At 36.9% G+C, this 23,552-nt stretch overlaps 2 protein-coding genes across 4 annotated transcripts in view; both read left to right on the top strand.

Moving 5' to 3' along the window:
* The window catches only part of mboat2a (membrane bound O-acyltransferase domain containing 2a), a 38,520-nt gene extending 34,844 nt beyond the window's left edge, over positions 1 to 3,676 (top strand). Inside the window, exons 13-14 of the mRNA XM_079261984.1 lie at positions 750 to 901; positions 1,490 to 3,676. Coding sequence (XP_079118110.1) covers positions 750 to 901; positions 1,490 to 1,670 — 333 coding nt within the window. The 3' untranslated portion in view covers positions 1,671 to 3,676. The remainder of the gene's footprint in view (positions 1 to 749; positions 902 to 1,489) is intronic.
* Positions 3,677 to 5,136: 1,460 nt separating this feature from the next.
* kidins220a (kinase D-interacting substrate 220a) overlaps positions 5,137 to 23,552 on the top strand; it is a 46,712-nt gene continuing 28,296 nt past the window's right edge. For all 3 annotated transcript variants that reach the window (XM_079261752.1, XM_079261751.1, XM_079261753.1), the window contains exons 1-19: positions 5,137 to 5,268; positions 9,126 to 9,274; positions 9,776 to 9,874; positions 10,593 to 10,691; positions 12,135 to 12,233; positions 12,451 to 12,549; positions 15,430 to 15,528; positions 18,032 to 18,229; positions 18,367 to 18,465; positions 18,787 to 18,885; positions 19,162 to 19,260; positions 19,355 to 19,532; positions 19,684 to 19,848; positions 19,985 to 20,164; positions 20,516 to 20,681; positions 20,930 to 21,081; positions 22,050 to 22,150; positions 22,465 to 22,650; positions 22,849 to 22,989. In XM_079261752.1, the coding sequence (XP_079117878.1) occupies positions 9,143 to 9,274; positions 9,776 to 9,874; positions 10,593 to 10,691; positions 12,135 to 12,233; positions 12,451 to 12,549; positions 15,430 to 15,528; positions 18,032 to 18,229; positions 18,367 to 18,465; positions 18,787 to 18,885; positions 19,162 to 19,260; positions 19,355 to 19,532; positions 19,684 to 19,848; positions 19,985 to 20,164; positions 20,516 to 20,681; positions 20,930 to 21,081; positions 22,050 to 22,150; positions 22,465 to 22,650; positions 22,849 to 22,989 (2,391 nt within the window). In that variant the 5' untranslated portion in view covers positions 5,137 to 5,268; positions 9,126 to 9,142. The remainder of the gene's footprint in view (positions 5,269 to 9,125; positions 9,275 to 9,775; positions 9,875 to 10,592; positions 10,692 to 12,134; positions 12,234 to 12,450; positions 12,550 to 15,429; positions 15,529 to 18,031; positions 18,230 to 18,366; positions 18,466 to 18,786; positions 18,886 to 19,161; positions 19,261 to 19,354; positions 19,533 to 19,683; positions 19,849 to 19,984; positions 20,165 to 20,515; positions 20,682 to 20,929; positions 21,082 to 22,049; positions 22,151 to 22,464; positions 22,651 to 22,848; positions 22,990 to 23,552) is intronic.

Here is a 23,552-nt window from a genome sequence, read left to right as displayed (position 1 = left end):
GTGAGTATATGCTTAAATTTAGTCTGCAAAGTACTTGGAGTTGGAGTTTTTTCTTTTTTTCTGACAAAATCCAGCCAGTATGTAAAAATATGTGTATTTTCTCTCTTGAATCTTAGGACATATAACGCAATGGAATAGGAATTCTGCTCGAAAGACTTTGTTTTTCATTTCCCTGCTAAAGCACAAGAGCACATTTACCATGGTTACTAATAAAGCAACAAAATCCTGTCGTAGACAGCAAGCCGATAATGGAGTAGTGCAGAACTTTAAATGTGGGACCATTAACACTAATCTCTGCTAAACTAGGCTTTTCAGTCTGGTAAAAAGGATGTTAATTTAGATATATTAAAGTTATAGCAAAAAACACTCAACAGTGTTAGTTATTACGAACACTAACACTGTTTGAGCGAGTTATTTGTGCAGGTGAGTTCCTGCAGGCTCTTTTTCCTCTTTATCTGAAAGAGGACAGAGAGGACACTGACCCAGTTATACCATAAAACTAATGGCCACTGCCACACAGAGTTACTTGGGCAGATTTCTCTGAAGACTTCTTAGATGGAAAGTGGCAGATAGTGACAGCACAAAAAAAAGAGAGATGAGTGGGTAAGAAGCAGAAGTTGGCAGTAATATCTGCTGCCATGCAGAGATTTAAAAATAAAATGGGTCAGTTAGCTTAGTTTGACTGTGGTTTACAGAAGGAAGTGCATGTAATTTAAAGTTTTAAAGCATGTTTTTTGTTGTTGTTGCAGGTAAGGCACAACATCAGACCATACTTCTTGATCTCTGATTCATACAAGTGCATCTATGATGTCATCACATGGGCATGCACACAGGTTGCTATTAGTTATACAGTAGTGCCATTTGTCCTTCTCGCCGTGGGACCATCACTTAAATTCTACAGGTAAGTTTTTACCTCTGGAACATAAAGGAATGCTACTTTGACTTTATTCACAATGTCACAATGTTATTAGTAGAGTGACTTGTGCTCACTGCTGTTTGTGTAAAATCATTGTAATAAAAAATGCTAATTAATACTCTGATTGCACTGTGCAAAATGAACACTTTTATTAGCCCATGCCTGTTAAAGCTGTTAGGCTTTAATGGGTAACAAGACAGTTTAATGAGAGAGGGATGTGGAGGATTGATGATGAGGAGGAAATAAAATGCGCTGCCCTAACATCGCCTAGTCACTGCCGTGAAATAAAGATCCGTTTTTCAGCCAGCAGCTGCCAGACAGCCAGTATAAAACACTCACTTGTGAGCCAAAGAGTTGAACAAGTTAAAGTTTTGGCCTGATTATTGCACTATATGAAAGGGTTAACAATCATCAAGGTTGGGGTTTTTTTTGTTGTTTACTAAAAAATGCCAAAAAAATTCAGGTTGTGTCAGGTCCAGTCAATTGTGGGTTTTGTATAAAATTTGATGCAATTTAGATCCGGTTTGTAGGACCAGCATCATTATAAATTCTCATTTTGGGATGTCTTTGCAGTTCTTGGTACTTCTGCTTACACATCCTGTGTCTGCTGGTGGTACTGGCTCTGCCTGTCAAATCAAGACGCCGGCAGGCCAAAGAGCAGCAGGACAACATGCTGAAGGATGTTGCACAGGACAACCTGACGGACCACAACAGCACAGACAACAACTGCAACCAGAAAGACAAGGCCACATGAGGCTCGGGACACTGATGTACAGTCTCGTTGCTAGCTGAGATGACAACTCTAACAGATGGAGTGTGTTTACCTGACAATAAACCAAAAAAACTCAAGAGAACCCTTTCAGACAGAAAACACAAATCCTGTCAAAACTTCCAGTTGTAAGGATGACAGCAGTCAAACTTCTTACAAGGAGACCAAGAGACCAAGATGAAGCAATGGCCACGATGTTAACTAACAAGCGATAGTGGTAACTTTACATTAGTGAAAATAAGACTTCCATGCTGCCTTAAACCCTCTATGTACTCTGCAGGTGAAAATGAATAGGAGAGCAGGCTGCAAGAACAGAAATACTGTAACACTAGTGTGGTATTATTGAATCGGAGCTGACATGCGGTATGTGGAGGGTTTTTGTCATTGTCTGGATATAAGCCTCCGTTAGGTGGGAAAGAGAAAATGTGTACATGAAAAAGAGACATAACCTTCATCATCAGCTGCCAATTTCAAACAGGCCTTAGGATCTTCAAGTTATTGTTTAATTTCAATGTCTTTTTTTAAAAATATTTCTTCAAGAAGAGATCAAGTTGTACATGTTTTGTATTTAGATGTTTGTGACACTATTTGAAATGCATTCATAATTTTTTTTTTCTGGAGTTCTTGACTAGATAGAGAATCAGAAAATGGAGTTAAGATATTATCCATCTCTAGAAGTAAAAAGTCTAAAAGAGGAATTTAAGAGTCAGTAGATTCCTGTTTATTTTTATATTTCTTTTCATATCCACTGCTTTTTTTTCCAGACAAACATGGCTCATCACAATAACATGTTTCAAAGGGAGTTTTCTTTCTTTCTTATTTTCGACTCGTGTTGTTTTGGTTTCTCATATTTGTCACACAACAGGTTTCCTCTGTTCAAACAAATTGCCTCCAATGCAAGTTTCCAAAATTATTTGATTGATTTGGAGTTCTAACAATTGTGAGGAAAACAAGATTATTTAAATCTTATTGAAAAATTGCACAATATTAGTCTTAAATTACAAAAATGCAATATCGAGTTAAAGGTATTGTGGCCACATCTGTTAATGAACTAATTCTCATGTTTGGCCTCCAAATTGTCTGAGTGTGCAATTTGCATTTGTCTCTGGGGAAATCTGATGCAGTAATTTATGTATGTGACATGATATTGTAAAGAACTTTAACAATTAGACCACCTGTAATGGTAAATGATCTTACTTCATATTGTGTGCACTTAATGTTAGACTAGGTTATGTTTCAGGGTGCATTTACTGTATGGTATAACAGACACTGGTCCCTCCTGTTGTGTTTTGGTCCGTGGCTCACCTTAAGCCTTTCAAATCATCCTGTTTACTTTTTTAACACATGGGCGTCCAAACAGCTGCCCTTATGATATTTTTTCTTTTGGTATCAAGTGGAATAACTAGAAAAAATGTGGAGCGGAAAGGGTAGCTCAAGTTATTTAAGTAATGAAAAAACACATGTTTATGTGTTTGTTAGAGCGGACATAATCTAGAAATATCAAACTGATTATATCATTACACTTTTGAAGTTTTGCATTACATTTTTGAAGCAATTAGTCATTTCATTTGAGTTTGTGTTATAGCTCAAGTAATAACAAAGCAGCAGTGGTGAGCTCTGAAGTATAAACGTCTTTTAATTTCTTTGCAAGACTTTCTAACATGTGCATAATCCTGCCATAACTGTGTGTGTTCGCCAGTATTCATGTGATCCATACATGTTGGTGTGATTTCAAGCAAACTGTATTTGTAGCCTGGGTCATGTGTAAGTGAGGGCGGCCCACCTGAGGGAAAGGGATGTCATACTACCAACATAGCAAATATTGCACTGCATGGCCACCCAAACCAGCAGATCAATGCAAACTGCTCCATGTGTCCAAAGTGCCAAATCACAAATGGCGCATTTTGTTTCTGTGTGTATGTGTGCCTGTGCGAGTGTGTTTGTGCATGTGTGTGCGCCTGTTGTAACATAATGGTTATTTTTGTGTCGGAAGGAAATTTATTGAAAGATTTGTATAACAATACAGTAAAATTCTGATTTATGTGGCAAAATAAAGAGAAATTATTTTTAAACACTACTATTATGTTCGATAAATGTCTGTCTTTTGTCCAGTAAAAGGTTTATTTGAATTTCTGTGTCGCTGGTGATCAAGAACAACTGAGAACAAACTTCTCCATAGAGAAACATCAACCCCTCTGCTTTTCATTCAACAAGTTACTGATGTTCTTTGTTGTTCAGTGTATTTTGCTCAATGAGTGCTATTAACATTACGAAACTTAATATTATTAATTTGTTGCTGAACATAGTTATATGAAGTTGAATAGAGGCTAAATGTAGAAATGAATGGTGGAAAAAGGACTTTAAAATATTACAAGCAAATGTAGCAGTGCCCATTCTATTCTATTCTATTCTACAGTCATTTAGCAGATGCTTATATTCAAGCAATTTGCATCTGAGAGATTTACGTGAGATTTCTTTTACAGTAGTACTTTTTTTTACCTGTAAAAAAAACAAAAAAAACCAAAAAACAACTCAATCTCTCTATTCACCTTTTTTTTTGTTTTTTTGGTAGGACACAGCTTCCATAGTTTCCAAATTTTATTAATCTGACTACAAAATAATTTGTTGCCTGAGGGCCCGAAGATCATGAGCAACCAGTTTTGACCTTCAGTCTTGTATTTGTGCTGAAAATAATCTTGATTTAGTTAATCTTTTGTTGACATTATTGGTAGACTGCAGGGTCCTCAATGTCTTTCCAATTACACCTTGTAGAATATATTTCTGAAACTGATCCACAATTTTTGTTGACATTTTGTTGTAGATTTGTGAACTAATGCCGAACTACATCTAAGAGGCTTGGCTTCTCTGAAATCTTCTTTAGCACACACTGACCTGTTACTGATTGACTTTGTCAAATGTTCCACTTGCTTTATATTTGTACACTTACATCTCTAGCCTTTTGTTGTGTTTTGTTGTTCAAACTATTTTGAGATGTGTTCCTGCCACTAAATTCAAAATGGGGTAGTAATATGCATGAAATGGTAAATTGTATTTTTTTTAAAGTTATAATATTTTGTATGTTCTATTGAAAATAATATGGTATAAGATTTGAATGTGCATTTCACACAGGTTCCAACTTTTTTTGGAATACACTGTATAAATAGTCTTTTACTGTTGAAGATAAAACTTTTTACTCACTTTTGTATTATGGTGAAGTGGAAAAGCGCTTTTTTTTTTTTTTTTTTTTAAATTTTTTTAAACATGTTTTTTTTTGTAATCTGAATCTGTACAGTAACATTTTAAAACTATTTAAGTAAATCCCACTCTGTCCACGGCCTGTAATCCGTCAGTGCTTTGTGTTATCAAACTTTGGAAGGTTTTTAGATCCCTTCTTGCCACATATTCCGCAGCTGTAACCAGCGACCGAGGGAGGAAGAGGAGGAGGAGGTGGAGCTTCACTACGCACTGCCAGGTTATACTTGTTGTCGGTTCAATATGTTATGACGTGAAAAACAGCATTGTTGATAGGATATTTCGAGTCCAAATAATTACAAAAAAAAAAGTAAAGAGCAGCCCAAACAAGGTAAGACGACCGTAACTTTTAAACTGTGCTTTTCCTCTCGCTTTTACAGGTGATAAAGTATGCGAACCTGGGAAAGAGCTAGCCACTTTGGGCTAACGTTAGCCGTTTGGAGTTTAGTTGGCTTGCGTTTTTGTTGTTGTTGCGCCCTGTTACAAATTGGGGAGAAATTACTGTGCCTCTTGGATAATTTATTATAAATATATGCAGTGTATGTATTTATGTCTTTCCTGGTCAAGTTTGAAACCATGCAACGTGCATGAGTTCAATCATTGTGTCATGTAAGTAACTTGTAGCTACATCTGTGCTGCTGTGCATGTTGAAAGAAACCGTAGAAACACAGTAAAGCACATCTTGGTTCTTTTTCATCTTTCTCGATTTGCAGAGTCTAATCGTGACGCCTTATATTTATTAAGGTATAGACTAAAACTGTCCAGTAAACAAAACAAAACTCCCACGTAGAGTTATAGCATCTGAATATAAGACACTTTACTGCGCTTTGACCTTTGCTGCAAGGATGAACATTTTACTGCAGTGTATTAAGCAATAAAACATGAACTGTGGATGTGAGTGCTTTTCAATGTGATACCACTGGACTATTTGATGTCTTGTAGGCTTACACTCAGGACTTCTTTTGAAACTGGAAATCTTGTGTAAACAATGTGAGGCCTGATATTTCAGTAATACTGGTGTAGGCTTTTGTATGTATGTATTTTGTGTACATTGGCCTCATAGTTTGATTGAATGTGTAAGATATGGTGTGCTTGTTTCTTTGTGAAGATTTCAAAATAATAATTGTAAAAAGAGAAAAAACAAATTTTCACCTAATAAAATGGTTTGGAGCAGAACCAGGTATCTACAGTGGAAGTGAATCCTCAGCAGTTTCATACCCACATGACTTGCCATAAAGAGCTGACTGGTTAAATTTAGCAATCCTATCCAGTGTTGCCTGCTAAGTTTACTTGAATGTCTTCAGATAACAGCACAGTTGACTAAGACTCAGTTTGTCATTTTTAAGATAATATCTGGTGGTCTGTGTTTGTACTGTACATAGATACAGGACTATATCAGATTCATGAATTATCTGTTGTCTGGTAAGAACTTAGTACTTGACTTGTTATTTCCATTTGGTGAAAAAGCGAATTAGTCTGTGGTTATAATTGTTGTCAAAAATGATAAATCAGTTATGTATATCCCACTCAGGTTTCAGAAGAATTATGTAAATGTTTTTTTTCTGATTTTTTTTTCCTAAAATTTTTTCTATCTGTGACAATCCATAATGTAAAAAAAAAAAGTAAATATAGTTTAAGATCTGAGTTCTTTAGCAGATCCTTATGTGAGATGCTGTGACCAGGGTGTGTTCAGTATTCCAGCAAGATTTCTAGAATCTAGTCATTTAGATTATTATTTAATCAACATTTACCTGAAATTTAGCCAGATGTTTATGTTTTGCAAATTTGTCATCTTATTTACTTAATCATCTTCAGTCTTTCAGCATCAGTCAGAGATGAAATACTGCTCTCATGAATGGATATTAGGTAGCATGTGCCTATTGTGTGTGGAGTATATGGGCGTAGGCCTGCCCCCTCATCTAATATTCAGCTGCTAGTAAAAGGGGGGATGCTCTGCATGAGCCAGCAGTGCTTGTTGATACTCTGTAGGACTGAGCAAAGAGTCAGTATTGGTGTTAACCTAGCAAATGTAGATTGATTTTTTTCCCCCTGCACTAAGGTAAGATTTTCCTCTCTAAATATTTTTTGTATTTCAGCTTGTACATTATACCTTTTTAATATGTTTCAAATGCTTTTGAAAGTCATACTTTTATTTTATTTTTCCTGGTTTTCATTGGGAATGTTCTTTGTTATAAGAAGTTTGTAAAAGGACAACTGACTGCTGCTGAACAGTGACAGAGAGCGAAATGTTTACATCTCTCTGTCAAATCACATCATCCACTCTTTGTGCTGAGAGACAGAGCGGAGGAGGGTGTGTCAACAGGCTCATATTGTTCCTCTTGTAAACAAAGGTTTTTATTTCTTTTGTAGTTTACAGTGATTTAGGAGAATAGTTAACAGGTGATGCGTTCTTGAAGAAAGAGGGTAAGACTTTAGAAAAATATAAAGCTAATGTTCTATAGATAAGCATTGATTGGCTTGTCTGAATCCTACTGAACTGTTAGGCCTTTGTACTGACAGCCCAACAGGCATGTGACATTTAAGTGTTTATCGACCTGAGCCTGAGCAGCTTGTTTGAAGGATTACGATGAAATATTTAGCAGTATGATTTGGTAGCTACTTTTTGTGTTACCAAATACCAAGGCAACTTGCATACAATAAATGTAGCTCATTAATTTTGTGTTACTCTGGCAGGAAATTAGTCAGACCATGATGGAGGAGCTCAACTTAATGAATTATTAATGTGTTTATTATCAATCAGCTGAATCCCTAATAGGGCAAAGGCAATTCTAACTCGTACTCTCTTTTCTGGTGTCATTGTTCATAAAATGTTCCAAGGAAACTGCTTTGGAGAAAATCCCTGCCAAAAAGTTAAACTAGTTAAGGTTAGTAACGTTGAAAATAATTCTAGTAATTCTTTACCATGGCACAATAATAATAATATTGATAATGTTTCTTTATGGTAAATTATTGTTTCAGATCCATACAATCCATGCAACAAAATAGTGTGCAGTCTTTTTTAGCCAATGGACTTCGTCTAGTTTCTGGTAAAGTAGGAGAGTAGAGCAGAGATGGGCCTTGATATATTTGGAACACACAGTTGAGTGAACTTATTGTGAGGGCCGTTGTTATATCAAAGAAGCAAAGTTTAATGAATGTTGTTGGACTCAATTGTTATTTTATGATGTGATTAACTATCTTGAGCAGAAGATTGTGATTTTTCTTCCTAGTTATACAAAGAAGCCAAATTTTAGTTCACATTGTCAACAATAGCAGACAGACTAAACAACACTGAAAAGGACTATGACCCTTGTTAAGCGCTTGTCTAATGAGCATGCTCAATACAGTAACCATAGAAAAACAGCTTATTAGAAAAATGTCATTGCCTCTACAATGCACAATAACTTTGTTTAAAAGTTTAAATGATTTTAGGTTTGTTTATGTGATGCTGTAACTCGTACTTATGAAACATTAGGCAGTTTTTTGTGCACTTGCAATGAAGAAGTCTTTAAAAAACCAAAGGCCAAAAGCAAAACAAAGAAACAACAAAAGCCATTGTCAGCCTCCATCAGGAGAGAACTCGAATCTCGGAGAAGACGGTCAGTCACAAGACTGTATGTTTGCTGAATCAGACAGAAACAGCTGGTGTTTGCAAAAAAGCTTGCATGTTTCCTTATCCAAATTAAATCTCTTTGGAAACAACTAAAAGAGATTTTAGTGAGCAAATAGACTATTTTTGTGCACTATGAAAAGTTCTTCACATTTTCTATTCACCTTTTTCTCATTCACATAATTGAAACGTAAATCGACATGTGGTTATGGAAACCCAGCTAATGAGTACATGAAAACCTGTGTGCTGTGTCATCAAAATAACATGGAAACAGTAAATATTGACACAATCACTCAAAAGTATATTGTTTTGATACGTCATGCTACTACAATTTATCTTTCTCTCTGATTCAATGTGCTGATATTAATGGTTCTTTTTGCAGTTTTTGTACGTGTTAGCCTATGTGTTTGAAAGCAGGGCTAGTTTATTCCAAAGATGCACCATGTCTTTGCCACAGCCACATCTTTAACCACTCTCTGTCTTTTATAAGTGCTGTACATGTAGCTCTACTGGCCAAAAAGATAATGTTGCTGTAAAAATGCTAATCTTCTTTCCTCTTGCTTTACATTGGTGTCCAGGGGATTAGCGGTCAACCATGGACACGACCACCTCTTTGAAGATGACCTCTTTGGCTGTCCAGAGTCTGTTCAGCTACGTGGAGGAGGAGAACCTGGCTGCCATCAAGGCACATTTGGACAAATTTAGAGATGTAGACAGCAGGAGTGATGTAAGTCAACCACATCACAACAAGCTTGCAGTTGGCTCAGGACAGTCAGGGAGGATTATGAAAGAATAAAAGGCTCTTGAAGATTGTGTAACAAGTGTTCTGTGGGAGAAGGGATTTTAGATTCAGAGCTGCAGTATTCATTAAAATTATTAACTCCTCTTGTACACTTGCTTTCTGTATAATTATCTTGATTACTTTAGATGTCTTTGGAGCAGATGTTTCTTTTTTTTTTTGTTAATGGAAAAAAAAGAGCATAATAAAGCTATAAATTGTGACCACTTGTAAAAGAATAAATGCTCTTTTCTAGCAAAGAAAAGAAAAGCTCAGTATACAGTTTTTTTGTTTTTGTTTTTGTTTTTTTCAATATTAAATCATTAGATATTGTCAGTGTCTATTATCCTCTTGTTTTCTCATTAGTTGAAATAAATGTAATACAACTAGCTGGCTTGTTGATATGTAAAAAAATATCTTATTTTCAATTCATTGTCTGTTTTCTTTCAGAATGGACAGACTCCACTGATGGTGGCAGCAGAACAGGGCAATCTGGAGATAGTGCAAGAGCTCATGAGGAGAGGTGCCAATGTTAACTTGGATGACATTGTAAGTACACAACTGCACACACAGAACAAAGTTTCTCAAACTGCCTTATATGAGTGCATTTTAATACTTAAAATGCACAGAGTTGATGCACAAGTGAAAAACAATGCGGTCATTGTAACCACATTATCCACTTAACAAAGAAGATACAAGTACAGGCCTCAATATTCCATCTTGCTGAACTCACCACACTGGCCAAGTCCTCGGCAATTACAGTGTGAGCCATAATGATGCCTTATTACACACTTTTACCTCTGCTCTTCTGACTAAATGACAGGATCTGCTCACTAGCCAACACCCTGTGTCTTCTGAACCCAGCCCCCAAACACACACACACACACACGCACACACACACGCACACACACACACACACACTCATGCATATTAAGCACCCTCCTACCTAGCCACACACATGCGTAAGCTCACACACCTCTTATTAACGTGTCATGTAAATGTAACCTGCTATCACCCACAGTCAAACTTGTGCTTACTCTGAAAAAGTGGATACATGGTGTAGTCGCTCGTTTATCATATTCTCTGATTCTCTTGTCTGCCAATGCAACACCGCGTTCCCATGAGCATCTGGTATGACCAGCTGGTAGGTATGGTGGTTTGCCTGTTCCTGGGAACGGCATCTATTGCTCTGACTGATTCTTTATGAGCTAGCTGGATCTAAACTCTGATGGGAGACTGCCGAGTAACAGGTTGTCACTGTGCGCAGGACCGCTGGACAGCATTGATTTCGGCAGCTAAGGAGGGACATATCGAGGTGGTGAGGGAACTGCTGGAGAACAATGCCAACTTGGAACTCAGAGACATGGTGAGAATAAAGAGCATCACTGGAAAGATGATCTATGTTTAAAAATTTGATGTTGAAACTTTTCCTATACATGAAAAATGTTACATGTGATTATCCAAAGTTGGTATCACTGAGCTCTGAGTGCTAGTTTGTGTAAACAACTCTTAATTTGCGTGACAAGCAAACACATGGTAACCTTTGTTTGGTCACTCAATTCTATCACTTTATAGTACCAGCCTGATAAAATGCTACTCCCTAAATAAAAAGTAAAAGTACTAGCCCTTAAATCCTAGAACTAGCATGACTTTGCTTTGCTTTCTTTATTTGCTCAGTATAAAAACAGTTACTGGTAGTATAAAAACATATGCAGAAAAGAAGACAGATTGTACAGGTAAGATGACAACTCTCTAAATGGTTATTAGATGTCTCACCTAAACATTAAAAAGATGCAAAGATTAGGCTGTGAGGCCACCGTGCTAACCACTATGCCACTGTGCAGCCCGGTTAACAGTGAGTTGTTGGTAACTAAACAGAGACTGATGAACTTCATGCTGATCATTTGAATTTTTCTGAATCCTGATGGGTTTAGACTTTAGAAGTTTTCTAAAAATTGATTTGTAAGGCATTTTTTAAAACAATGGTTTATCAAAGTGCTGAACATGATAAGAAGAAAAAAAAAGGGAAGAAGACAGACATAAGACCAATGTTTTAAGTTTTAAATCATGATTCCTTGTCCTCCACTGCAATGGTCTCAGTTTTGGTTGATAAGGATAATCCATTAGCTGGAAATGGACATATAATTGAATTACTTTCTGTGTGATGGCTCTTCTCTAATGGAAAACCCATTTACTGAGCTCTGCTTGTCTTGGTATTGGATGGAATTGTAATGCAGTCATTTGATTCAGACTTGTCCGAGCCAGGAAGCCATCTGTTTACAATCCATAATCAAACTATAATGTTAAATACATATATTCCTTACTAAATAACTGGAGTTAAAAGCTGAAAAGGCAGAAACATAGAAAAATAAATCAGTCATGATGAGCAACAGTCATTATCAATTAGAATAGTAGTTGAAAACATTCTTGTGTTATTTTCAAGGTTTAAAAGGGAAGCAGGAAGTGAAGTGACTTTGCGTAGTTCATGGTGTTCCTAGGCTACAAAGGAGAAGTCCCAGTCATCACAGCTGGATTATAATAAACCACATTGTGTGCTGCTGCTCAATCACTGGAAAGTGTGTCAGCCACCTATAAATAGCACATTTTCCTTCCCACAAATTCTGCTCAGATTAGATTTAGTAAGCTTTGAATTTAATCTTCTTGTTACCTTGTAACTTACGATAAACTTTAACTAAAATGTTACATTTAAAATATTTGACATGTTCTGTTCAGAGATGTTTTCCTCTTTTAGTTCCTCTTAATATTTTATTAAATTCCAATTTAAACTCAACTCTGTTTTTCTGCACAGGGAGGATGGACTGCTCTCATGTGGGCAGCCTACAAAGGCCGGACAGATGTAGCCCAACTGCTTTTAGAAAAAGGAGCCAACCCTAACATCACTGGACAGGTGCTGACACTTAAGGCTGAATATCATGTCTAAAATTTATAGGCCTATTTTAAAACGAATAGGGAAGTTCGGACGTTGTAATGATGCATTAATATTTTTGTTGTGGTTTGTATTGTAAGCTGTTATTAAAAAATTAAATTCACAAAGTATGCATGAGCAGAACCTGTATCCTTAATTACTGTCAGTGTGACTTTGCCACCGTCTTCTGACCCAACAGTACAGTGTCTACCCCATCATCTGGGCAGCAGGTCGAGGCCATGCAGAGATTGTCCATCTTCTGCTGATGCATGGAGCCAAGGTCAACTGCTCAGACAAGGTAACTACCTAGTGGCAAATGTTTATCATTTACTAGTTTATAATCACGCAGAGGATACATATGTTTCACATTGTATCTTTTATAATGACTTCATAGATCCATTACCGTATGTTCATTACATTTTACTCGTTACTGTTCCTTTCTCGTTCAGCAATGGAGGCTTTCTTGTTGGAAAAGGGCATTTAAAAATAAAAAAAGACCAGTGATATAAAAACAACTGAAAAAAATTTATTTGAACAAAGTGCGCAGTTGCTCTACCTTGGATCAACATAACAAATTTCTTGGAAAAAATTGTCCATAAATTTGATCCCACCATTTTCCTACAATATACTTGTTTTTATATATTGCCCCATTTCCCGTTTATCTGTCCACATTTGCAGCAAAGTTAGGAGGGGACAGTAAATTTATTTTATATGCACAATAATACTCCCTTTTAGATTTTCTAATCCTGCATACAATTTTGAAATGACCTTTGTGCCAAAACTAGATTCATATGCTGAAATAATATTGTAATAACTACAATATGTTATAATCATTTCCAAGTTTAATCCATCTACGTTTTCTCTTCTATTTTTTTTCCAAATATTTCCTTAATTATCAGTATTAAAAAAATCTTGATTATTTAAACCAAGTGGGTTCTTTGTTTCTAGGAAGCTCTTTTTGATTTGCTTCTACCTCAAAAAGTTACCAATGTGTTGTCAGTCCCTTTCCCAACTTTTGTATGTCATGTCCACTCTGTTTGGTCGAAATTATGTGTAATATGCAGCCCATTTTATTAATCTACAATGTGCTACTAAATTATTTTTAACCACTATGTCAGACCAGACCTTGACTGATATGCCTAGCCAAAGGTTTACCTCTTATTTAAGATGCTTTTTCAGGGTTTCCTTACCAGTTAAGGCCTATACTCCTTCCATTTCATTAACTTCAATTTCTTTCCAATTGACAAATTTGAGGGATTGCAAATAGCAGTTTTCGGTACCGTCCCTTCTACGTCTATGCCTTCATGAAGCTACTTTAATCAGATTTTTTTATTTTTTATTTTAAAGTCATTCATCATGCCCTTTACTTCCAACCTCTCCCTTCATACCACAAGTGTCCCCATTGCCACAAGAACAGTATTGAACATAAAGCAAAGTACACAAGCCTGTAGCAAAGACTAATAAAATAACAAAATAAGTTTCATCAACGAGGTCTGACCCATCGGTCCCACAGAACGTGAAAGCTCCGCGGTGTGGCTGCGCCACGCCTTCGCAGCTGATCGCGGTAACACTAGTCAACAGGAAGGGTTCTATGAGATTCAGGCAAGACATCAGCTGATGAAAACCAAAGTGGATCCAGGGGATTTTGCCAGTAAAATACTAGACGTCCACTTTGGACCACATTTTACTCTAACATCAGCAATTTTTCATTACTGGTGGCACCGGCACCAAGCCGTTAGGTAAAAGACGATTTCACTTAATGAATGACACTGGAAAACACGCGTTCATCTTTGAGTATGAAAGCGGCGCATTTTGTACCTATTGTTTCTACACCACACATCCCTACTTCAAAGAAATAAAGAGCAGGGACGTGAGACACGGTCGAACTGGGCCTGCTAATTTAGTTGCTGGTTCATTGTTGACCTTAAAGCAGCTTTATAAAACATTTTAAGTAAGCCTACACCAACTATGGAATGATGACTCAATCCTCATGTGAACTGCACCACAGAAAACGCTTCCGCGTTCAGTGGATGCTCAGGGTGAGTATTGACCTTAACTGAGTCTTGGATTGGCTCTAAGGAATGGCCTCTGGTCATTATAGATGGTGGGCTCTGTTCTTTTAGTGCCGGCTTGTTTATGGCTATTAAATAGAACAGCCAAACCTTTTTAACTTAAATAGAGGAAGAAATACTTATATGTCAACACACTTGTGGAATATTCAAAATGATCCTTCCCAGTTGCTGCCTGTAGCCTCTCCTTCATTTCCCTTGTGAGGCAAATTTATGCAAACAAGAACATATAAACCTTCATGCCACAAGAATACATCAACTTGACTACATGCATCTGAGGTTCTCCTAAAGACTATTTCTGATTAGAACCCAGTCTTGCCTCCTGTAGACCTCCTCTTTCTGACACTTAGCTCATATGTCATGTTGATCATCTGATCCCCTCCATCAGGTTCTCTGCTGACTTCAGAACAGTCACCTGGAATTTTCTCACTGTCATGTCCTTGGTCGCTTCCTGTGCCATGTTGTTTGGTCAAACCATCTTAGTATTGCTGAAAATGCTGTGTGGAAAAGTAAATTCTTTTCTTCCTGTACTCTTTTTGCTTTGCCATACTCTTTCCACCTCTTCGGTATCTCTTCATTGTCATGATCGAAAAACACTTTTCTCCATTTGTATTCAACCCACTTTCACTACCAAGCTTTTTTGTAATAAGTTTTTCTTTACTTCTGAAGCTTAGCATTCTTACCCCAATAGACCTTGATGGAGATTACGTCACGTGATGCGAAACCATCCAGTGCTTATATGTTAAGCTCAAATGATGGCGGAGAATCAGGTTTCTCCCTCAGCATGGCTTCTATGAAAACAAAAATGACTACTCTACCTTCTGCTCTTTTTTTCATACCATGAATCTTGTGGTTCTTTCTTCTTAAGCAGTTCTCACTTTTCCAACAGTCAGGCTCCCTTACTATAATTTCATATTACATTTGTTGATTTTTTATTTACATCAAATATATATAATCCTATCTTGCCACTGTGTTCAAGCTGCGTTCAGGAATCCTGTTGTCATGCCTTAATGATTATAGACAATGTTCAGGGTCGTTAACTGACAGCACACCTACTTTCATTCATGTCTCAAATGATGTTTTCTACTCTCTCTTTTTTTTTTTTGCAGTACGGCACCACTCCTTTGATCTGGGCAGCAAGGAAGGGCCACTTTGATTGTGTGATGCACCTCCTGGCCAATGGTGCAGATGTAGACCAAGAAGGAGCCGTAAGTAGATTTTTAGAGACATTCAACTTTTTAAGTGTTTTAACATATTCCTTCGGTCTTTCTAAATTTGGGCTTCACAAATAAAGTCGACATGCTGTATCATGTTGCTGCCACTTGGGGGCAAGTGTAGAAATGTCTAAGAGGTCTCTGCTTTGAAAAGGCAGAAATCAAAGTGGTCAGAAATCTTTGTGATTGAATGAAACTAAATGTTAAAAGAATGATGAAGATTATCCACCCCACATGGTGATTTGCCTTTTCAGCTCTGCTTTTTTTTTTTTTGTTTTGTTTTGTTATGTAGACCTACTCTCATTCCAAGTTCATTTTTGATCAAGCAGTATCAAACCCAACTAGCTATTCAAGGGTTAAAAGCAGTCATGCTTTTGGAGAACTGCATGTTGGTTAGAAAAATAAATCCAAACCCTTCACTTTGTGGGACCTAGTGACACAGACAGATAAGCTATCAAAGAAAGACCCTAACACTGCCATGTTTTCTTGTAGAATGCTTGAAATGCATCTGTTTGCCTTCCGTGGGACTTCTTAACTATTTGAAAAGACTCTAAATTTTAGAGTTAATATAATGATGAAAAAACACTGCAGAACTGTTTATACCATCACTGCTCTTATCAGTTAGTGTTCATTTACCAGGTGTTTTTTTCCTTGCTTAGGTTACACTTTGATACACTTATTCATTCATAACACACAAATATCAAACCATCTAAGGATTGCAGAAAATGGTGCATTTTCAGCAATACTGATGCATTTAGAAGACCTGAGTATAAATTCATGATAAATTGTGCTATTTAAATATTCTTATTTTGAAATAATGCTTAAGTGTTGCCTTTAACATGAGTTGCTGTGTTATAAAAGATACCACTGTAATGAAAAGTTTAATAAAAGTATTGACCATTTGATTTTTCAAAATGTATTTATTTATTAACATATGTTCCAGATGCTACAGCCCCTAATTGAAAAAAGGTCCCAAAGATGGTGCATGTATTCAGGCACAATTTCCTCTAACTATGCTTCTAGTAGTTTTGTCAGTGGGAGATTTCAGTTTTTTTAATGGTTGATGTGTGGTGCAAGTCCATGTAATATATCGTACAAGCAAATTTAAGGTTGTCAAACTCACAAGGTATATGTCTCCAGAATGCAACTATGAAGATAGAAAAATAGTTTTCTAGCCAGTATTTTTATATGCTCTTTTGTATAATAATGATTTGTTTGTCTGACTGTGGTGTCATTTGTGAGAGACCAGTTTGCAAAACTGTACTCCACAGTGTGTAACAACACCACAGGATACAGAAACATCCTAGCTGCCTTAATTGTCATTGATGATCGAACATATCTGAAATTGTGAAGGTTAATTTAACTTGTTTTAGAAATTTTATTAATATAACTTTTGAATGTGAGGGAGAAATCAAGAACCACTCTCTTACTCGTACTCTTGTAAACCAACTTGAGCTTTTTATTTCTGAGAAATACATATGAATTTGCAGTTTTATTGTTTCGCTTGGAAAACATCATGAAGGCATTCATTTTAGAGTTTTAACAGATGGAAAGCAATGTCCTTTCAATTAAAACAAACAGCAGACAACCAAGTGCTGCACCTGTACAGAAACATTACACAGAGCATCCTAAATTCTATGAAAACAAAGCAGGAACACTAGTAAGAGACTAACAAGCTGAAAAAGAAATATCACAACTGAAACCAAAGTAACAGAAACACACACACACACACACACACACACACACACACACACACACACTCACTCAAAAAGAAACTATTTGAAAGTATCTGTATGTATAAAACCTATGGTATAAACCCACAGGACAACACAATGACATTGTCAACATACAGACTGAAGAGTGTTTAAAGAAGAATATGATCATGCAAATCTGACCGTGTCTGTGCAAATGTCAGCAGCAGGCCTGGGGCATCCCAAGACTTGGGCGATTAGTAGATGAAGGCCCCATCCATACCCCCCATGGGCACAGCGGGTCAAGCCCAGCACCCAGGGTGGACGAAGCGCAAGGAAGCTGGACTAATTTTTCATTCATTATAGTGCAAAGAAAAGCCACAAACATTTTACTGAACAGCAATATTGATTAACTGATTACTACTCAGACGCAGGTCAGCTGAGCTTCTTTTAATCATATGACATTTGTGCAGATGCAAGCTGACAAATGTGGTAGTTGGAAATGTACCATCAATAAACAGATGTGTATATCTAGAAGTTAATGTTGTAGAGATGTTTATTTTGTGTGATTAAGAAATATGAGTTTCCACAACAAATTGCATTAAGTGTCCAGTGGGTGCAGTAGATGATGTAAATTAAAAAAATGTTATTATAATAGTCATTATGAATAGTTATGTGTTGTTAATGATTATTATTTGAGCAATTGAAAAAAAAAACAATGTCTGGATCCATTGATTCAGAGAATCAAAATAATGAGTCCCTTTCTTGTTTTTGTTTTTTTCTGTCTGTTTTCTCTTTTCTTACAGAATTCAATGACAGCTCTCATTGTGGCTGTAAAAGGTGGCTACACAGATGTTGTCAAGGGACTTCTGAAGAGGAACCCGAATGTTAACATGACAGACAAGGATGGCAATACAGCCCTAGCCATTGCTGCCAAGGAGGGACACACTGAGATTGTGCAGGACCTACTTGATGCTGGGACTTATGTTAATATTCCAGATAGGGTGAGCTACAGTGCCGTATCATAACAAGCCTCCAGTTTGACACTAACAGGGTAGATAAAATGAAGCATGATGGCATTAAAATACAGATCATGTCTCTGATTTTCTCTTGTTTTTTTCTGTTCCCTGTACTCTTTCAGAGTGGGGAAACAATGCTGATAGGAGCAGTGAGAGGAGGTCATGTGGAGGTAGTCCGAGCTGTGCTGAACAAATATGCTGATGTTGACGTCAGGGGCCAGGTAGGTGCCCTGTCCCACTGTCTTTGCTGCCTTATTGATGTTTAAAAGCAGGCAGGAGGCCTTCTTGTCTTTCTTATGTGAAATCTCATACTGCCACTCAATACTGTTTACGTATTTTGGTAAAGCAAACCTTTCTGGATGGAATTGCAAATGTTAAATAAATAAACTTTTAAATCCCAGGTAAAAATAAATACTATATACTGTCAGGCTGCTCTGCACAATTTGGAATAACATATCATATTATCATCCAACTTTGTGTGCTTTTTTATTTTTTAAATGATTTGTATCTAAAATTAAACAAACCTCTGTTCGCCTCATCAGGATGGAAAGACTGCCCTCTACTGGGCAGTGGAGAAAGGTAATGCCACAATGGTGAGAGACATCCTGCAGTGTAACCCTGATACAGAGAGCTGCACTAAGGTACACACACTCAGTTGTACATGAATAAAATGCAGTTATTTTCATTTTAATATATCTCTTTGGGATTATACTTACTATACTTAATTTCTAACAACAGAAATGAGACTCCCCTCTTTTTTTGGAAAATCTAGAAAATCTGCAGGCAAAAAAACTGTTATTAGCAGGATATTTGTTTTTTTTGTTTTATTATAACTTGATTAACCTAAAATTTAAAGACTGTGCATTTACTTTTATAATTAGAAGTTCTTTGATTAATATGTTTTGTTTGTTTCTAAGGAAGGAGAAACCCCACTAATCAAAGCCACTAAAATGAGGAACATAGAACTCGTTGAGCTGTTGCTAGACAAAGGAGCCAAGGTGTCTGCTGCGGACAAGGTATTGTTTAATGCAGAGAAAATCAAATCAAAACAGTTTTATTCTACTTTCCTCTGAACCAAAGCTATTCAGTTCTCCATTTTTATTCAATCAGAAAGGAGACACACCGCTTCATATTGCCATCCGTGGACGTAGCCGGAAATTAGCTGAGCTTTTGCTGAGGAACCCTAAAGATGGCCGCCTCTTGTACCGCCCCAACAAAGCTGGAGAAACACCTTATAACATTGACTGCACCCATCAGAAAAGCATTCTGACACAGATATTTGGAGCCAGTATGATACATTTCTGCACTTCTCTTATAAAGAACTGTGACAGAATATGCATCTGGACTTGTTTTTAAAAGGGAAAATTATTGATTGTCATAATTTAAACTTCTCAACTGTCTATTTTTTCTTTAGTAATATCTGTGTTTTTCTCTCTTAGAGCACCTATCCCCAACTGAGTCAGATGGAGATATGTTGGGTTATGATCTGTACAGCAGCGCCCTAGCAGACATCCTCAGTGAGCCCACAATGCAGCCACCTATCTGTGTCGGTCTATACGCTCAGTGGGGGAGTGGCAAGTCTTTCCTCCTTAAAAAACTTGAGGGTAAGTGATCACAGAGTAAAAGAAAATCTTCTACAAAGATAAAAGTATAAGAAATATAGACTTATTTACAGTTAGACTTTTTTAACTTTCTTTTTCTTTATTTCCTCTCCTTTTGTCATCATCTCTTGTTCATCAGATGAGATGAAGACATTTGCAGGCCAGCAGATAGAACCGCTCTTCCAGTTTTCCTGGCTGGTAGTCTTTCTCACCCTGCTTCTCTCTGGCTCGGTAGCCATTATCCTAGGCTTTACTGTGGATCACAAGTTGGCAATTGCTGTCTCCTTAAGTCTCCTTGCCCTGCTCTACATCTTTTTTGGTGAGTAGAAACTGTATGTTGAGTAACTCTAGGAAGAGTCTGTTTTTCTTTGATTTCCCACATACTGAAATACTGGTGAATACATTTTTAAAATCACAAGCTATGTATCTTTTGGATTTGGTAAGATTATTTAACAAAACATTTGTATCTGTAATGCTCACTAGATGGCGCCATTATATAGCTAATACCAACTTATTTCCCCCTAAGTGAAACTTTAACTGACCAATAAGAAGTGAGCCTGTTGATATATGTACAGAAATGGAAAACACTCACACAACAAATACTTAGGAAGTAGAGGACAATATTTTTTTCATGTTACTATGTTAAGTACATGTATTTTCCTGTATGTAGTTTTGGTGTACTTTGGAAGCAGACGTAAGAAGGAAAGCAGGAACTGGACATGGGTCATCAGTACCTATCTGGCTCGTCAGGTCGGTTACCTGGAGCTACTGCTCAAACTGATGTTTGTCAACCCTCTTGAACTTCCTGAGCAGACCACCCGAGCCCTCCCTGTCAGGTGATAGACACAGAAAAACTTTATTTATAAGTTGTCCAATCAAATGAACATATCAATATGTTGACTTCGTCTACCAGTCTATGAAGTGTACCGTAACACATATTCTAGCATAATTAAAGTTTTATACTTGTGGAACAGTTTGCGATGATGTGAATCATGTTGTTGACATTTCTGTTTCAGTTCCCTTCTGCAGGTAGATGTGTAATTGAACAAGACAACACACAGTTTCTCTCTGTTGTTTTACACAGGTTCTTGTTTACGGATTATAATCGTCTGTCTAGTGTCGGAGGGGAAACCTCATTGGCAGAAATGATTGCTACTCTGTCAGATGCCTGTGAGAGGGAGTTTGGCTTCTTGGCCACCAGGCTGTTCAGAGTTTTTATGAATGAAGAGATCAAAGGTAAAATCTCTGTTCTTGTTTTTGTCTGTAGTGTAATTGTAGTCTTGCCAACACAAAAAATTACATTGAAAAATTTTATTGACATTATAAGGACAATTAAATGTACAAATCCTGGTTGATTAACCAGACTCTGTCTGACAACATGAGTGTTTAATAGAGGTTTTCAGATTCTGGCATAATTATTGCTTGTATTTTCTTTTTGTGATTGTTTTTTTAAAGGCTCTGTTGTGTGCATTGTGGGAACCATTTAACCAAAATGTTCATTCGAAAAAAACAAGAAGGAAAAAAAAACAATGAACCATAGTTAGGTTATTTTCTCATTTTCTTGCTCTTTGACAAAATTTGCAGGAATTAAAAAAGATTCAGATTGGTGTCTAATGAGCTTAATGGAGCTTTTACAATCATACCAATTGTATCAAAGTTTTTGCTTTTTGCTGCACCATCCAGGGGACCCTTCTTCACATTGATAAGCAAATGCCAGTTCACAACATTGAATGACAGATTTGCAAATCTGTCAGTAAAGAAAAAAACATGTTAAGAGATACAAAAGAATATGGTGTTTGAATATCTCTCTCTCCAATGTAACTTCATGAAAACTGGTAGTGATATAAATCAGAGTTAACATGATCTTCTGAATAAATAGAAGTTTGGTCAGAGGATGGGGTCATCCACGACAGAGACAAGTGTTTACGTCATCTTCCTCCTAGACTTGATATGTCTTTCAGTAGCTATCTGAGCTTTGCCAAATGTCAATTAACAGAGAAAACAAGGCAAATAGGAGTGATCTATGCAATTCCAGCAGCAAGGTTTGAGAATGTGGATAGAGTGGGATCTAAAGTATCAAGCTAATGCTTTTTATTGACTAGATCGTTCAGATTATATTAATATGGGAATTTATTGGAAATGTAAAAGGCTGTTTGGCCCTCTTCCATGTCTGATTAATATTGGTGTGTTCCCTTTTCCTCCAGGTCAAAAATGGAAGAAAACATGCTGTGTTCCTTCTTTTGTGCTGTTTTCTTTGACACTTGGTTGCCTGATCACTGGAGTGGCACTGTTGGCTATCTTTAAGGTGAGTTAAAGCAATTAAAACAGTGTTTTTGGTTATTAATGCAGAAACTATCCATTTTCCTATCAGTGGTAGCTTTAATTAAGTTGTCGTCAGGCTGAGTTGTTTAGTGTGAAATATAAATGGTTCTTTACTATAATTCTTATGGTTTTTTTGTTTGTTAAAAGAGCACCTAGAGAAGATGACAAGGTAGTTGTAGTCAGAAAAACAGCTGAGGAAGGGAATTATCTAGTTGAAGCAGTTTTGCATGAATGCCATAATCTTTTTCTTTCTTTTTCTTTCTTCTTCAAATTGGATTTGCTTGTTTACTTCTTTAGGTGGACCCTGAGAATCTTACAGTAAATGCAGTGCTGATTGCTATGGCCTGTGTGGTGGGCCTGGCCTTACTGTTCAACTGTAAGACTTGGTGGCAAGTAGCTGATTCTATCCTCAACTCCCAGAGGAAACGCCTGCATGGCGCTGCCAACAACTTGCATAAGCTCAAGAGTGAAGGATTTATGAAGGTGGAATAATATACTTAACCAATTCTACTTAATTAGCTGTGAATGGAAAGTCTTTGACATCCCGTTGTCATAGCTATTGGGACATTCCATTGACTGATGAAGTTATGAAGTTGTACTTTTCAATACAATAATTTCGCCTTGGTAGATAAACTTTGAAAATTGAATTGCTCTGGCTCATTGTTTATATTTTTTCAACAGGTTCTAAAGCATGAAGTGGAAATGATGTCCAAAATGGCTAAAACTATCGACGGTTTTACCCAGAATCAGACGCGCATGGCCGTCATTATTGATGGGCTAGATGCTTGTGAACAGGACAAAGTGTTGCAGATGCTGGACACGGTGGGTGTTTACATGTACTTGAGTGTGACTAGTAAAATGAGGATAATAGCTTCCACTTGGCCGATAACTAGTTAGTGGAATAATTGAATTTTTTGACACCTGCAACTCAAGATAATTTATAACCACGAGATAGTGGGTTAAAGAGCAGCTGTCATTTGACCTTAACTTACATCAGTTCTTTGACCTGAGCTCTCTGAGCTCACACATCTCTGATACAGCACACCAACCTTGGTCTTACCAGCTGCCTCAGCTTGCTTCCAACTTTAGATTCTTCCTCCCAGCTGCTGTAATATAATTTCCTTTAGCTAAATGTTATTATTTGGTGAAGTAATCCCAGAGAAGATGGCAACCTCCTGTGTCCTAATGCAATCTTCTAAACTCTGCAAGCCCCTCCCAGTCACTCTTAGACTGCCTTTTGTTGAGAATGTTTCAAACAGTGCTCTGAAAAAACAATTTTCATGTAGGTTATTTATTTGCTAGTTGACCAATTGAGTAATATTTTCCCAGACTGTGTACTTTTTCTCCCAGTGCATTATAGTTGCAGACATCATGTGACTGCGCTT

Source organism: Telmatherina bonti (assembly GCF_933228915.1).
Source record: "Telmatherina bonti genome assembly, chromosome: 22".
Taxonomy (NCBI): domain Eukaryota; kingdom Metazoa; phylum Chordata; class Actinopteri; order Atheriniformes; family Telmatherinidae; genus Telmatherina; species Telmatherina bonti.
The sequence above is the reverse complement of the archived record's forward strand: the minus strand, read 5'-3'. Positions and strand labels throughout refer to the sequence as shown.